We start from the raw sequence: 16,444 nt of genomic DNA, 5'->3' as shown, positions 1-16,444 counted from the left end.
GAGCTCAAAGAGTGGTTTATATGTATATCTGCTACTATCGAAGCTTTACAAAATAAAGAAATGGAGATTAATTCTCTACGGCTTGTTTGTGATTGTGAATATACTGATGTGACATGAGGGATGTAGTTTTCCCTCATGATTCTCTCACCACTTTGCCTTTCTTGTAAATACACATGGGTAAAATATATAATACATAAAAATTAAATTATGCCCATATATGAATATATGTACATATTTTGCAAGGCACAAACACTTCGCCTACATTTTTGCCTACATTATTCTAACTTCTTTCAGAAAATTACCTAGTTTAATTATCTTGTGTCATCTATCTTTTCTTTTTTTTTTTTTTTTCCCCGTCAGGAAGACCCACTACATTATCTGAGACAATGGCAAAAGCTGAAATATGGCTTATTCGAAACTACTGGGATTTTCAATTTCCTCACCCACTCTTACCAAATGTTGAGTTCGTTGGAGGACTCCACTGCAAACCTGCCAAACCCCTACCTAAGGTAAACTATCACTGTTTGTTTTGTCTGCTTTGAATTTTCAGTGTGAATGGTTCTATATTCATTCAGAGTGTTTGACTTTCACTGGAAGAAAGATGGAAGTGGGAAGAGTAAAGCAGATACCAATTAGAAACTCATGTACATGTTGATACTATCACAAGTTTCTGAATTTCATCATTATTACCAATAAAGAGGGATACTAAAGAGAATTTGAAAATAGGGTTGGTAAATTAAAGCTTTGATTATGCAACATATAAAAAGGTACTGGCCATTCATTCAAAGAATATTTATAAAGAGATTAGCACACACCACAGGTAAGTGTATGGGACACAGTTTCTATCCCAACACACCTTACATTCTACTTTGAAAGATAGAATATATGCAAGTAATAAAAACTGTGTAAAAACTATTATCTCCAGAGAAAAACCAATGCTAAGAAAGCATCCAGTGTAGATAATAGAGAGTATCCTGGAGTCACTGATATTAATAATTTAGATGAGAGCTGAACTATATGCAGGAATAGGTAAAAGAATGAAGAAGAAAAAAAACATAAAAAGAAAAGCAGGTAAAGTGTTCAGGACAGTTCTCAAGACAAAGTTTAGTTTGCAAGTGAGATACTGAGTAAGAATCAGATGATGCTGAGAGGCAAGATAAGAGCCAGATACTCCTCAGGAGCTGAAATATTTATTAAGCACATTTAGGGACTACTAAAAAGAGTTAAGAAAAGAAAATATGTGATAAGATTATATTAAAAAAAAAAGATTCCAAGATGTTCGATGGATTAAATTGTGGAAGGGCCAGACTAGAAAGAGCTGACCATTGAGGACATTTTGTATGAATTCAGATAGCAGATGATGGAAAAATGGACTAGAAAGTGGATAGAATTACTTATGCCTACTTTTACAGTAATACTACTAACTTCATATTGTGTTGTGGGGAAAAAAGTTAATACAGATAAACCACTTAAAACGTCTCTGGCATATAGTTAGTGATTCAGAAATATTATTTTGCAATTATGGTTATTTTTGTTATTACTAATACTATGAATTACTTAACATGTGTAAGTCACTTGAGATATTATTCCTCATTTAATAGAAACTAATTATTCAGCATTTCAAGATTATATTCTCTAACAAAGTCCTATGGTCTTCTATATGACAGATACCCTGTAGACTTGTTTAAAATAAGACATATCAGTTTTGACAGTAAGATGAGCAAACTGAAATTGTAAAATTCTACCGTAAGTGACAAGGATCTTCACCAGTATTCTAACTTATAAGAAAATAATCCCTTACCAATATAAATGTGTGATTCTATTAATATTTGCAGCCAGACCCAGTGTTCACTTGATTTTACTGAAGCGTTTAAATCATTCTGCTTTGAGATCCCAGAGGTTTACATCTTAGCATAAACATACCCTATTAGAGCAGGTGTTTTCTGCCTTAAGACAAGCAACACAGTAAAGCTTCCTGGGATAGCTTGTGTCTCGACATCATAGGTGCCTGACAAAGAAGCACAGAAAAAATGAACAATGCATGTATAATAAAGACCAAATAATTTCTACCACTCGTATCTGAATCGTGCCCTTAGTTTACAATAACGAATTCTGTCATCATATAACATTATATTCTTTATGGAGGAATATAAGAATGTAATATATTTTAAATTGATATCACCCTTCTAAGAAATAGGTAGAAAGTAATCATTTTTATTACATTATGTATCTCTTAAGAGATAATTTTTGCCTACCTCCTTATTAACAGCAACATGAAACTGATATTTTATTCCATGGTTAAAATCCAGTATCTATGTTGAATGCAAATTGTATGGGCTTTATATGGTAACTTTCTAAAGAGACAAAAGCTGAGGTAAGACTAATGAAAATTCTGTCCCACCCTATCCTACTCTTGAAAGATTTCCCCACTCACATTAAGGGAAACTGACAGTGCCAGTAAGAGGGAGAAGAGAGTACGAGGTGTAGAAGGATAAGAAAAAGATTGAGTCATAGGACATGTGATAATTACTAATACTAGCTGTTGTTACTAACTTGTAGAAAGCTTTGAATGCAAGTCAATGGTTGTGAAAGCCATTCTCTAATTGTTTATTATGTAAAATAACTGCAAACCCAATTTTCTTTCTATTCAATTAAATATTAGATTCTCAGATAATTTATGCATACTTTAAGAGAAAAGGACACTTGGCAAACTTATTAAGTATTAAAAATGCATATAGCCATTGGTTTTATAATATATTCACATGAAATCATACAGAGAAAAAATAAATCAAGATGTACATATTTAATATTTATGGAAAATATTCATAAAATAAACATCAAAAGTAATCAAACATCTTAAATTAAGGAATAATTAAAAACATATACTAGATGCATACTATAGCATTACAACGATTTTATCAATAAAATATTCAATTACAATCAGCTATAATACAAGTAAAGTGAGGTAGAAAATTATAAATATTACAGGCTGACACATTTTTTGTAGGAGGAAAAGGTATATACAATCAGAATAAAATTGTCTAAATAAATGTCACAAGTGTACATTGAGCTATAAAGATAGAACAAAAGCCATGATGAAAACATATGTAGTTTACAAGGTGACATCTCTCAACAGAAATTTTAGAAAAAAAATTATTTTCTTTTTAGAACTTCAACTACTTTTATAAAATACCTTACATACATAGTGTATTATTATTTTAAAGTTGTCACAGAATGGGAAACAACCAGTCCACATCAATAATGAATCCCCTTTAGGGATTATATTACTTTAACACTGGGTAGATGAAGGCAGCTCTGGACATCAAGCCACTGAAACAAAACACTGAACGTTAAGTTACATCAAATGTGGCTACAGGTAACTGCAATCACACACAATACCTGGATATCCTATGTATTACCTTGAATAGCAGAACAATGACTCTCACATCATTAACACTGATGTCTTAAGATTAAAAATCATATTTTAAAAAATACTCAGCCATATGTGGTCTGCAAATAAACATTTGGAATCTTTTTTTCTTTGTTTTGTAGAAAACACTTAAGAAAAAGTTTTACCCCAATTATTAAAACTGAAAGTATTCGAATTTCAAAATCGGCGTAGATTGGGGAACACAGGTCAGAATGATTCCCAATAAATTCCAGCCAATTACATCTTCACTAAGATTTTTATGTAGTGTGAGTGAGCTACTCAAGAGGGTGACCAAATCTCTGCAGAAAGGTCTGGCAGTCTCTCGCATTCTGGTGCAAGTGTTGCTGCCTCTGAGACACAGCAAAGTGATGATGAGAGTTCCTCACATGCAGTTATAAATAGCACATCAATTTAACAGTGTGATTTCAGGGAAAAATTGTTCCACTTAAACAATCACCTGAAAAATATAATCATTCGACTATGTAACTACATACTGTACAATTCTGCATTACAAATGAGACTCTTAGAATTAATTCATAGAAATTCCGAACCACAATAGCAGATTCCAGAATGTCAGTGATTCTTAACCACCACCTTTTACAGTTACTTTTTTTCTCTTTTGAAAAAAGACTGGAAAACTCTGACAAACTTTAAGTGAAGTGTAAAGGATTATAGAATAAGATAAATGTAGGTTTACATAATCCCAGCTGTGAGTAAATTTTCCTCAGTGCTCAGAGTCAGGGAAGTCAACCACTAATGACTTCAAACCAAAATAATTCTATAGAAAACCTGCCTAAAATAAGCATATGTGATTTAGCAGAACAACAATATAGCATTAAAGCAAACTGGTGACACTTTAAAGAACCTATATTAGTACTTATAATATGATAAGTGAAGAGTTTGGGTATCTCCTCAAATACTGTGTAATAGCTCTATTTCATTTCTCCCTTTCACAAACGCACACACATACACACACACATATTTACACAAAGACCCTTAACAGAGGCAACCTATCTCGTATTATACATATTGCAAAAAAAAACTGAGTAATTGAGTCAGTTAAAAAACATCCTTTACTCCAATAATTCCTGATAATACTTGATTTTCTCTCTTTTTATAACAATTCTTTCACAGTGCTTGCTGTGCTGATAATCTATTATGATGGAACAAATTCTTTTTTTTCACAGGAAATGGAAGAGTTTGTCCAGAGCTCTGGAGAAAATGGTGTTGTGGTGTTTTCTCTGGGGTCGATGGTCAGTAACACATCAGAAGAAAGGGCCAATGTAATTGCATCAGCCCTTGCCAAGATCCCACAAAAGGTAAGATAAAATGTTTTAATGGTGTGAAAAACTACTGAAAGAGGCTGTTAAAGTTTGTAAAGAACCCAATTGTAGAAACTTCTTGCCTATAAATTTAGCTGTTGGGAAAGCACTAATTATCTCAGATATTAATTCAAAATCAAAAATATATATGGAAGATGCTAAAATAATACGGAAGGTGTTTTTCATTGGTAATTAATTTGGCATTAATATTGTGATCAGGAATAAATATAATTAAGAGTTGCAGGTAAAGTTTTGGTATTATCATGATATTGGGGTCAGGTAAGAGCTATCATCAAATTCTGCCCCTGTGATTTGATCCTTTTGTTTAAGAACTCCTGAGGGCGATGTACACCCTACAGATGTTAGAAAACGTTACATTTTAGTGAGTAACTTCACTAGCACAATAACAATAGCAGGTATTTCAAAAAGGCTGACATGCATCGTGCAGTTTAGTGTTGCCATGTTACCCAGCCTCATGTACTTTCTGTACATTTTGGAATAGGCCTATTCAAGTGATATTCAGGGTACTATTCAGAGAAAGGAAGGCCTAGGCTGTCAGACAACTAGTGTAAGGACCCGCAGAGCTAGGCAGATTTGGAGAAAAAGAAAAAGCAGCCTGCTTTGCTGGACTGGGCCCAGCCAATGTCTGAAGTAGGAAGATGAAAGAGAAAGAGTGGAGATGCATCCTGCTCTGAGGGTGGACCCTGTGTAGCATAAAATGTGGCCCCACAAGGACGCTGCACTATGAGATTAACAACTCCTCCCAATGGAGGCAGCAGAATGAAATATAGGACGAAATGAAGCAGAAGGAAGCCAGGCAGGGGAACAGGTTCAGGTGCCCCCTCCATAGAACATAGTAGGAACATATTTTCTTTTATATAGAATAAAATGTGTATTTGTCACTTTTTAGTTCCCTGTCTGACATAGCCTTCTTGTAATGACCTATGCTAATATTTTGCCAAAAACTCAAAGTTACTTTAACACTGATGTAACAAATAGAACTTAAGCACTGTAAATTATTATTTTTTTAATTTATAAGGATTCCTTAGGGGTTCCAAAATTAGTAACTTAAACATAAAAATGTCTCAGCTATAGCAAAACATATGAATCACTGTTGTCAAAATTTTGTAGCATATTTTCTAAGTGTTAACCATCAGTTGACCAAAATTCAGCAAAATACAATTTTGAATTTATTCAAGAGTTGTATTTTTATTTATGGTACCAACAGGTTCCTCATTTCTACACTGACAAAATATCCAAAATTAGCAATACTGAGAATACTCTGAATTTGTGTCAAAAATTGTCACTTGAAATTTTTCTTGGAAGTAGTTCTTGATAATTTATAATTTCCAAGAAGTTATACATGCTACCTTTGCAGCATTAATTGACTTCTTCCAAGTAGCTTATTTTATAGACTTGCATTTTTGTCAATCAAAGGACATCAAAAGACTTGCATTTTTATCAATCAAAGGACATCAAACTCTATTAAAATGACTTATAGACAAGTAGATATAAGCGAACTACTTCCCATATTACTCAAAAAATGAATAAATTAATATGAAATTTGGTAGATAAAACTCATAAAATATGTAAAACAAAATAAGCATATAGGTCATTAGTAAATTGTTATTGCTTTTTCACACTAGAATTATTACTACCTAAAATTGTTAATGCATATAATTATTAAAATTTTTTATCTTTTTAAAATTAAGTTTTATTTTTTAACTTTTAATTTCAAGGGTAAATGTGGAGGTTTGTTACATAGGTAAACTTATGTCTTGGGGTTTGTTGTACAGACTGTTTCATCATACAGGTAGTAAGACTAGTACCTTTTAGTTATTTTTCCTGATCCTTTCTCTCCTCCCAACCCCCACCCTCCAATAAGCCCCAGTGTATGTTATTCCTCTCTATATATTCATGTGTTCTCATCTTTTAGCTTCCACTTATAAGTGAGAGCATGTGGTATTTGGATTTCTCTTCCTGTGTTTGTTTGCTAAGGATAACGGACTGCAGCTCACTTATGTTCCTGTAAAATACATGATCTTGTTCTTTTTTATGGCTACATAATATTTTGTGGTGAACATGTACCACATTTTCTTTATCAAATCCATCACTGATGGGCATTTAGATTGATTTCATGTCTTTGCTATGGTGAATAATAGTTTTATATAGAATAAAATGTATATTTGTCTGTAATAAACATACATGTGCATGTTCTAATTTGTAGTCCTTTAGATACATACCCAGTAATGGGATTGCTGGGTTGAATGGTATTTCTGCCTCTAGGATTTTGAGGAATCGCCATGCTGTCTTCCACAATGGTTGAACTTACAGTCCCTTCAACAGAGTATAAGCATTTCTTTTTCTATACAACATCACAAGCATCTGTTATTTTTTGAGTTTTCAATAATGGCCATTCTGACTGGTGTGAGATGGTATCTCTTTGTGGTTTTTACCAGTGATGTAAAGCTTTTTTTCATATAGTGGTTTGCCACATATAGTTTTCTTTTGAAAAGTGTAACAACTTTTTAAATACTTGAACTTTTCATTGATACTCTTATTTGTCTAAGCTACTATTTTGAAAAATCATGATTTCCTTATATACCTAACTAATTATAAAATTAAGGAAATGAAATATGAGTGTTCTATTTACATCAGTCTGAATAGTTCTTGTTACTTAACATCCCTTGTTCTCATTGTTAATCTCTTTAGATTTCTAACATTCTATGACTTTTGAGTTCCACTCATGGAATAAGATATTTTCTTCACTGTAACAGGTTCTGTGGAGATTTGATGGGAATAAACCAGATACTTTAGGACTCAATACTCGGCTGTACAAGTGGCTACCCCAGAATGATCTTCTTGGTAAGTCTCTGGAGAACAAATACTGAATATATTAGTAACAGATTATTAGAGTGTTAATAGTTATCATGAAACAAGCTTACTGAACATTTGTTATGGAAAAACTTAAAAATAAAATGAAACTTCTTTATATTTATTTCCCAGTCCTAGGGGGAAAAGAATAAATGATAATTGTTGGCATTTTATAATATGCACCCACATTCTTTATAATCAGAGTCAGAGTATCTTTATTTCAGGTGTTATTACCTCTCACAGAATTTTTCTGGCACTTCCTGGGTTGTCTTCCTTTCTCATATTTCTACAACTTTACACCTGTTCTTTCCTCCTCTGTAGGGTTATTTCAAATGTCACTAAAAATAACAGCTCTTCTGCTATCACCAGGGACACTGCATTTTCTGTAGGATTAAATCCCTAATCTTAATCAAAAAGTGATGACACATTTCATAATGAAATGTGACCTGTCTTTCCTCAGTTCTAGCACCACCACCATCTCACTGCCTGCTGCCTTGCACACTCTACATACCACACTCCATGACTGTACTTAAGAGAACACATTCTGGCTGGGCACAGTGGCTCACGCCTGTAATTCTAGCACTTTGGGAGGCTGATGCAGGTGAATTGACTGAGCTCAGGAGTTCGAGACCATCCTGGGCAACATGGTGAAACTCCGTCTCTATTAAAATACAAAAAATTAACCGGGCATGGCTGTTTGCCCCTGTAGTCCCAGCTACTCAGAAGGCTGAGTAGGAGAATTGCCTGAACCCGGGAGATGGAGGTTGCAGTGAGCCGAGATTGCACCACTGCACTCCAGCCTGGGCAACAGAAGGAGACTCTGTCTCCAGTAAAAGCAAAAAACAAAAAACAAAAAAACAAGAACACATTCTTACATGCCCATCCCTTTTCCGTTTTGTTTTCCTTCTTTGCATATTATATTTCCTTATGTAAATTGCACTTTTCTGTTAGTTCAACTGGTAATCTTGTATTAATTTTTTCAGTCTGAAGTTAAACACACTACATAGCCTTCACTTACATCTCCAGCAGAAGTAGGTGCTCCTTCCTCTGGAGTCTCAAAAGCAATTTTAATTCAGTTCAGTGTGTTATCTAGGAAACACTATCACATTCAGATTCTTCCATTGTGCATTTCTCATTTTATTCCTATGAATAATTTTGCTAAAATTCATCCAATCCTAGGTCACCCAAAAACCAGAGCTTTTATAACTCATGGTGGAGCCAATGGCGTCTACGAGGCGATCTACCATGGAATCCCTATGGTGGGCGTTCCATTGTTTGCAGATCAACCTGATAACATTGCACACATGAAGGCCAAGGGTGCAGCTGTTAGTTTGGACTTCAACACAATGTCGAGTACAGACTTACTCAATGCCCTGAAGACAGTAATTAATGATCCTTTGTGAGTATAACTTTTTTTTTACTCGGTGGTATTTATAGATAGGTTCTCTTGTCAATAGTGAGTATGACTTTTATCTTTTTTATAAGGGACTGATTTTGAAAGAATGTAAATGATTTAAACAATCTGAAATCTGCTTTTATTTTTGAGTGGTTATTTAAAAATTTTATTTGAACCACATACATTTAATGAATAATCAATTATTGAAATAATTTTCTACACAAAAATAATTTTAAAGTAATATAGATAATAAGACATTTTAAAATAAATTTGATGTAATCGATCCACAGTAGAAAGGAAAGATAAACTTGAAGTAATATAATAAAATATTTTAATTCAATATCTAAAATGTCTCAAAGTATATCTGTTTTCTCACTGAAAAATTTTTTTATTATCATTATTGTAACAGACTTGATAATTAAATTTAATTTCCATAGCATAAAACCCACCTATTTAAGTATAAAATCCAAATATATTTAGTATGTTTACAGTCATGAAGCCATCATCAGCATATAATTTTAGAACATTTGTATCAACGTAAAAGAAGCCATAATGGTATAGAAGTCACTTCACATGATCCCTTAGCCCTAGGCTAACACCAATTTGCTTTCCTTCTCTATAGATTATTCTCTCTACATATTTCATATAAACTGAATCATATAATTTATGATGTGTAAATGACTTCTTTCACCAAGTACAGTTTTTGTTTTTTTAATGGTTTTTAGCTTTATTTATATTGTGTGTATTAATAGTTCATTTATTTTTGCAGCAATATATTTTATAATATGGGTATACCATATTTTATTTGTCTCTTTATTAGCTCATTCACCTTTTGATTGTTTCCAGTTGTGGCTATTAGGAACATTGCTACATGTTTTTGCATGAACATGATTTCATTTCTTTTGGGTAGATACTAGAAGTGGAATTCCTGGCTCTTGTAGGAACTGTGTGTTTATGAAAATTGCCAAACTGTTTTCCAAATGCTTGTTCCATTTGTCATTACCACCAGCAGTACAGGAGGGTTCCAATTCATCCACATTGTTGCCAACACCTGTTATTATTTGTCTTTTTGTTATACCATTCTTGGTGGGTGTAAAAAGACCTCTCATTGTAGCCTTGGATTGCATTTTGATTATGGCCAGAGATGTTGGTGATCTTTATATGTGGTTACTGACCATGCATATACATTCTTTGGAAAAATGTCTATTTTAATCTTTGAAACATTTTAAAACTTTGATACTTGTCTTATTATTGAGTTTTATATAAGAACTATTTATGTATTATGGATACAATCCCATATGAGATATATAATTTATAAATATTTTGTCTCATTCTTGGTGCACTAACATTTTACATTTTTGATGATGGTCTTTGAAGCACACAAATTTTATTTTTAGTGAGTAAAATTTTTGATAATTGATTTTTTCATACTCCAAAGAAAACAATGTGCAAAATGCCTTGCCCAACCCAGCTACTATCAATTCAGCATTCATAACTACTATTAATAATGTTTTTATGTAAAGAGGGCTTCACCCAAAGGAATACTTTAAAAGTACTTTATCACAAAGAAAATAGAAGGATAATGAATGACAAAGCTACCTTTAAAGAATACAGGAAATAATTGGAAAAGAAACATAAAACAGTTTAGACAAATAGAAAAGAAATATAAAATAAGGTAGTAGATTTAAATGTGAATATACAGATACTTCCATTAAATCTAAACTGACCTGAAAAATAAGACCAAATAATGAGTAAGGACATAAAACATTTGAAGAACACAATTAACAATTGTAATGTTGTAATGTAACATAAAACACACACACACATATATAACTCATACATATGTATTCTATATATCAATTGGAAGGCATAGTTTTCTAGAGCATGTTGAATAGGTAATAGTTATTTGAAGTTACATGGGGAGGGTCATAAATCAAGATTCAGTATGTATGAAAAGATTCAATATCATAAAGAGTATAAGATCCAGCCATAGTGAATGTGAGAAATTATAAAAATGATAACTAAACAATCTTTAAATTTTGAATATTAAATACACTTTAGAATATTTTAAAGTAAAAAAGTAAATCGTAATTATGCATGCACTTTTATTTCAACAATTCCACTCTCAATTATATAGGAAAAGATATGTATAAATTTGTAAGCCTATTGCCATATACAAGAATGTTTATGACAGAATTATTAATAGTGTCCAAAAATTGTTGGCACTCAAATATCTATTGATTATAAACTAAAAAGATAGTCTGTGGTATTCTCAACCAATGAAATACTACACAGCAACAGAATTAAACCAACAACCGCTACATTAAAAAAAAAAAAGGCACTTTGGGAGGCCGAGGCAGGTGGATCACGATGTCAGGCGTTCAAGACCAGCCTGACGAACATGGTGAAAACCTTGTCTCTACTAAAAATACTAAAATTAGCCGGGCATGGTGGTGCGTGCCTATAATCCCAGCTACTCAGGAGGCTGAGGCAGGAGAATTACTTGAACCTGGGAGGTGGAGATTTCAGTGAGCCGATATCATGCCACCGTACTCCAGCCTAGGTGACAGAGTGAGACTCCATCTCAAAAAAAGGAAAAAAAAAAAGGAGTATATATTACATAATTAATTTAATTACATAAGCATGCAAAGCTGAAGTATGACATTTGAAGTCACGTTAATACTTAATTGGAGGACAAAAGCAGTGACTAAAATGGTCCAGGAAAAGAGAGTTCTTTCTAGGAAGATTCTGATACCCTCTATCATGATCTGAGAGATAGTGGTATCTTCACTTCGAAATAATGTTTAAGATGATCTTACCTTATTGGGCCATTTCACTTAGTGTATGTACACTTATGTTATGTGTTTTATGCTTAAATATGTATTTTAGAAGACATATAATGTATTTTAAGATTATAGGAATCAAATAGGTTCAAAATAAGCACAAAAAGTAGAGGAAATCCTAGGGGTTCTATCATAGTGTGGCCAGGAAAAGCCTCTCTTATTGGTAACATTTAGAGGGTTGCCTCAAAAAGAGATAGAAGCATGCCTTGGGTTGTTGCAAGAAAGAATACTCCAAGCATGGGTAGAGGGGATGCAATGCGTAAGACGCTAAGACAGGAGCTTAAAGAAAAATGTAAGGCCAATGTCCCTAGAAGACCTAGTGTGCATGGGAAAGTGTTTGGAGAAGAGCTTGCCAGTTTCTGATAATGCAGGATCCTGAGGACCAAATAACAGAGTTGGATTTTATTCTTGATATAATGAAAAGTCAGGCAAAAGTCTTAATCAGAGGAGTATCACAATCTGACTTTTATTTCAAAAAAAAATCATTCTGGCTACTGCGTGGGAAACAGTAGGACACAAAGAGTAGAATAGAAGCAGAGCACGTGGCTATGAGGCATTTCACCCACATGACACAATTCCTCTTTAGAAACTTAAAGATGACAATTCTCAAATTGTATTTTAAGGTGTATATCTTTCACCACTTAAAACAGCTCATGATGCTGACCATGATTTTATACGCCTGCTGGAGAACTAAAGGAGTGTAATTGGATATTTCATAACACAAAGATAAATGCTTAAGCGATGGGTAGCCTTTCTTCATGATGTGATTATTTCACATTGCAGCCTGTATTAAAACATCTCATGTACCTCATAAATAAATACCCCTACTATGTACCCACAAAAACTAAAAATTAAAAACAAAATTGCTCATATGTTCTCTGCCTCAAATAATTAACTTTCTCACCTGACCTTCCATTTTTACTTTAAGAATATTTGTCAATTATGAAATTCCAATTTAAAAGCCAAACTTTCTTTGATAACTCAAATTAAAATACACACATTCTATGTCAGTTCTATGACATTTACTTTGAATCATTTGGCACTTTAAAAACCTTTCATGGACTTGATGTGCTCAGGCAAATTAACTTACCTTCTCTTTTTTTGAGAGGGAAGTCTTACTCTGTCACCAGGCTGGAGTGCAGTGGTGTGATTGTGGCTCACTGCAACTTCCGCCTCCTGGGTTCAAGCGATTCTCCTGCCTCAGCCTCTCAAGTAGCTGGGACTACAGGCATGTGCCACCATGCCTGGGTAATCTTTTTTTTTTCTTTTTTTTTTTTTTCATATTTTTACTAGAGACGGGGTTTCACCGTGTTAGCCAGGATGGTCTTGATCTCCTGACCTCGTGATCTGCCCGCCTCGACCTCCGAAAGTTCTGGGATTGCAGGTGTGAACCTCCGCGCCTGGCCAAATTAACTTACTTTCAATGTTGATACCTTTCTGCTTATCGTTTAGATATAAAGAGAATGCTATGAAATTATCAAGAATTCATCATGATCAACCAGTGAAGCCCCTGGATCGAGCAGTCTTCTGGATTGAATTTGTCATGCGCCATAAAGGAGCCAAACACCTTCGGGTTGCAGCCCACGACCTCACCTGGTTCCAGTACCACTCTTTGGATGTGATTGGGTTCCTCCTGGCCTGTGTGGCAACTGTGATACTCATCATCACAAAATGTCTGTTTTGTGTCTGGAAGTTTGTTAGAACAGGAAAGAAGGGGAAAAGAGATTAATTACGTCTGAGGCTGGAAGCTGGGAAACCCGATAGATGAACTCCTTCAGTTTATTACAACAAGAAGAGGTTGTGATACAAGAGATTCCTTTCTTCTTGTGACAAAACATCTTTCAAAACTTACCTTGTCAAGTCAAAATTTGTTTTAGTACCTGTTTAACTGTTAGAAATATTTCATGTCAAGGAGGAAAACATTAGGGAAAACAAAAATGGAATAAAGCCATATGAGGTTATATTGAAATGTATTGAGCTTATATTGAAATTTATTGTTCCAATTCACAGGTTACATGAAAAAAAATTTACTAAGCTTAACTACATGTCACACATTGTACATGGAAACAAGAACATTAAGAAGTCCACTGACAGTATCAGTACTGTTTTGCAAATACTCAGCATACTTTGTATTCATTTCATGCAGGATTGTGTTGTTTTAACTTTTGTTGAGGAAACTAATAAATAATTAAATTGTATAGAAAGTCTCTTCCTCTTGATATTTTGAGATTATTAGTGCTGCTTGGCGTTTATTGTGCATCCTGCTTCAACATCACTTTTTTTCCTGAAAGGTATGATAAAAGTGCTTACCATTTTAGAGTTTAAGTCATTTCCCAGTGAATAGTATGTGGAATTAGAAATACAGCAACTCCTACCTGGTTTCTGCTACAAAATGAACTAATTTTACAATGCGTTTGGTTTTTGAGCCAATTCTATTTTTCTGTTCATTTGAAAATATTCATCTTTTTTTATTCTTTGTTTTTTAGTTATTTCAATAGCTTTTGGGTGACAACTGGTTTTTGGTTACATGGATAAGCTCTTTAGTGGTGATTTTTCAGATTTTGGTGCACTCATTACTCAAGAAATATACACTGTACCCAATGTGTAGTGTTTTATCCCTCACCTCCCTCCTACCCTTCCCTCTGAGTTTTGAGAGTCCATTATATCATTCTTATGCCTCTGTGTCCTGATAGCTTAGGTCCCCCTTATAAGTGAGAACATACATTGTTTGGTTTTATATTTCTGAATTACTTCACTTAGAATAATGGTCTCCAACTCCATCCAGGTTTATTTTGTACCTTTTGATGGCTTAGTAGTGTGTATATATATATATATGTGTGTGTGTGTGTGTTTATATATGTGTGTGTATATATATATATATTCCCCAACTAGTGGATAAAATAAATGTGATATTTATATATAATATATATTATATATATAATTATATAGGTATGTGTATATATATATAATTATATATGTATGTGTATACACACACACACACACACACACACACACACACATATATATCACGTTTTCTTTATCCACCCATTGATTGATGGGAATCTAGGCTGGTTTCACAGTTTTGCAATTGTGAATTGTGCTGCTATAAACATGTGTGTATATGGGTCTTTTTCATATAATGACTTATTTTCCTCTGGATAGATGTCCAGCAGTGGAATTGCTGGATCAAATGGCAGTTCTACTTTTAGTTATTTAAGGGATATCCATATTGTTTGCCATAGTGGTTGTACTAGCTTGCATTCCCACCAGCAGTGTAAATGTGTTCCTTTATTACTACAATGCCAACATCTATTATTTTTGGATTTTTAAACTATGGCCATTCGCCATTTGTATATCTTCTTTTGTAACTTGTCTATTCATGTCCTTAAGTCACATTTTGAGGGATTATTTGTTTTTCTCTTGCTGATCTGTTTCAGCACTTTTTAGACTGTGTATATTAGTCTTTTGTGGGATGTGTAGTTTGTGAAGATTTTCTGTAACTCTGTGAGTTGTCTGTTTACTTTGCTGATTATCTCTTTTGCTGTTCAGAAGCTTTTTAGTGTAATTGAGTTCCATCTATTTATCTTTGTTTTTGTTGCCTTTGCTTTTGGGTTCTTGGTCATGAAGTCTTTGCCTAAGCCAATGTCTAGAAGAGTTTTTATGATGTTATCTTCTACAATTTTTGTACTTCCAGGTCTTAGATTTAATTATTTGATTCATCTTGAGTTGATCTTTGTATAAGGGAGAGATGAGTATCCAATTTCATTCTTCTACATGTGTCTTGCCAATTATCCCAGCACCATTTGTTGAATAGGCTGTGCTTTCTCCACTTTATGTTTTTGTTTGCTTTGTCAAAGACTAGTTGGCTATAAGTATTTAGTTTTATTTCTGAATTCTCTATTCTGTTTCATTGGTCTACATGCCTGTTTTTATACCAGTATCATGCTGTTTTGTTAACTATAGGCTTGTAGTGTAGTTTGAAGTCAGGTAATGTGACACCTCCAGATGTGTGTTTTTTGTTGTTGTGGTTGTTTGTTTTTTTGCTTAGTCTTACTTTGGCTATGTGGACATCAAAGCTGAGAATCAAATAAACACCTCGACCCCTATTAAAGCATCTGCAATAATAATAATAATAATAAAATAAATACTTAGAAATATACTTAACCAAGAAGGTGAAAGTTCTCCACAAAGAAGACCACAAAACACTTCTGAAATAAATCATAGGTGATGCAAACAAATGGAAACACATCCTGTGTTCATTTGTGGCTTGAATAAATATTGTGAAAATGACCATGCTACCAAAAGCAATCTATAAATTCAATGTAATTTCCATTAAAATACTATCGTCATTATTCACAGAACCAAAAAAAAATTCTAAATTTCTTGTGGGTTCTATTGTCATTTTTCACCTTTAATGACAAATGTTAAGTTCTTAATTTTTGGTTGTAATGATATAGGAATTTCATTATAAAGGGATTAAGCGTATTTTTAATCTTGCTAAACATACATGTACATATACATGTCCATTTATTTTAAAATAAGACACTGCATCATTTAGTTACCTAATAGATACGTGGTA

At 33.4% G+C, this 16,444-nt stretch overlaps 1 protein-coding gene across 5 annotated transcripts in view; it reads left to right on the top strand.

The window, feature by feature from the left end:
• The window catches only part of UGT2B4 (UDP glucuronosyltransferase family 2 member B4), a 44,750-nt gene extending 30,916 nt beyond the window's left edge, over nt 1-13,834 (top strand). For 4 of the 5 annotated variants that reach the window (XM_009240048.2, XM_024246028.2, XM_024246030.2 and 1 more), the window contains 5 exons: nt 361-509; nt 4,618-4,749; nt 7,530-7,617; nt 8,806-9,025; nt 13,318-13,834. In XM_009240048.2, the coding sequence (XP_009238323.1) occupies nt 361-509; nt 4,618-4,749; nt 7,530-7,617; nt 8,806-9,025; nt 13,318-13,594 (866 nt within the window). In that variant the 3' untranslated portion in view covers nt 13,595-13,834. The remainder of the gene's footprint in view (nt 1-360; nt 510-4,617; nt 4,750-7,529; nt 7,618-8,805; nt 9,026-13,317) is intronic. The other variant, XM_024246031.2, reaches the window with a different exon arrangement.
• Nucleotides 13,835-16,444: the final 2,610 nt, after the last annotated feature.

The sequence above is a fragment of the Pongo abelii genome, chromosome 3 (assembly GCF_028885655.2).
Source record: "Pongo abelii isolate AG06213 chromosome 3, NHGRI_mPonAbe1-v2.0_pri, whole genome shotgun sequence".
Lineage (NCBI taxonomy): Eukaryota > Metazoa > Chordata > Mammalia > Primates > Hominidae > Pongo > Pongo abelii.
This window is presented reverse-complemented; position numbering and strand designations above follow the sequence as displayed.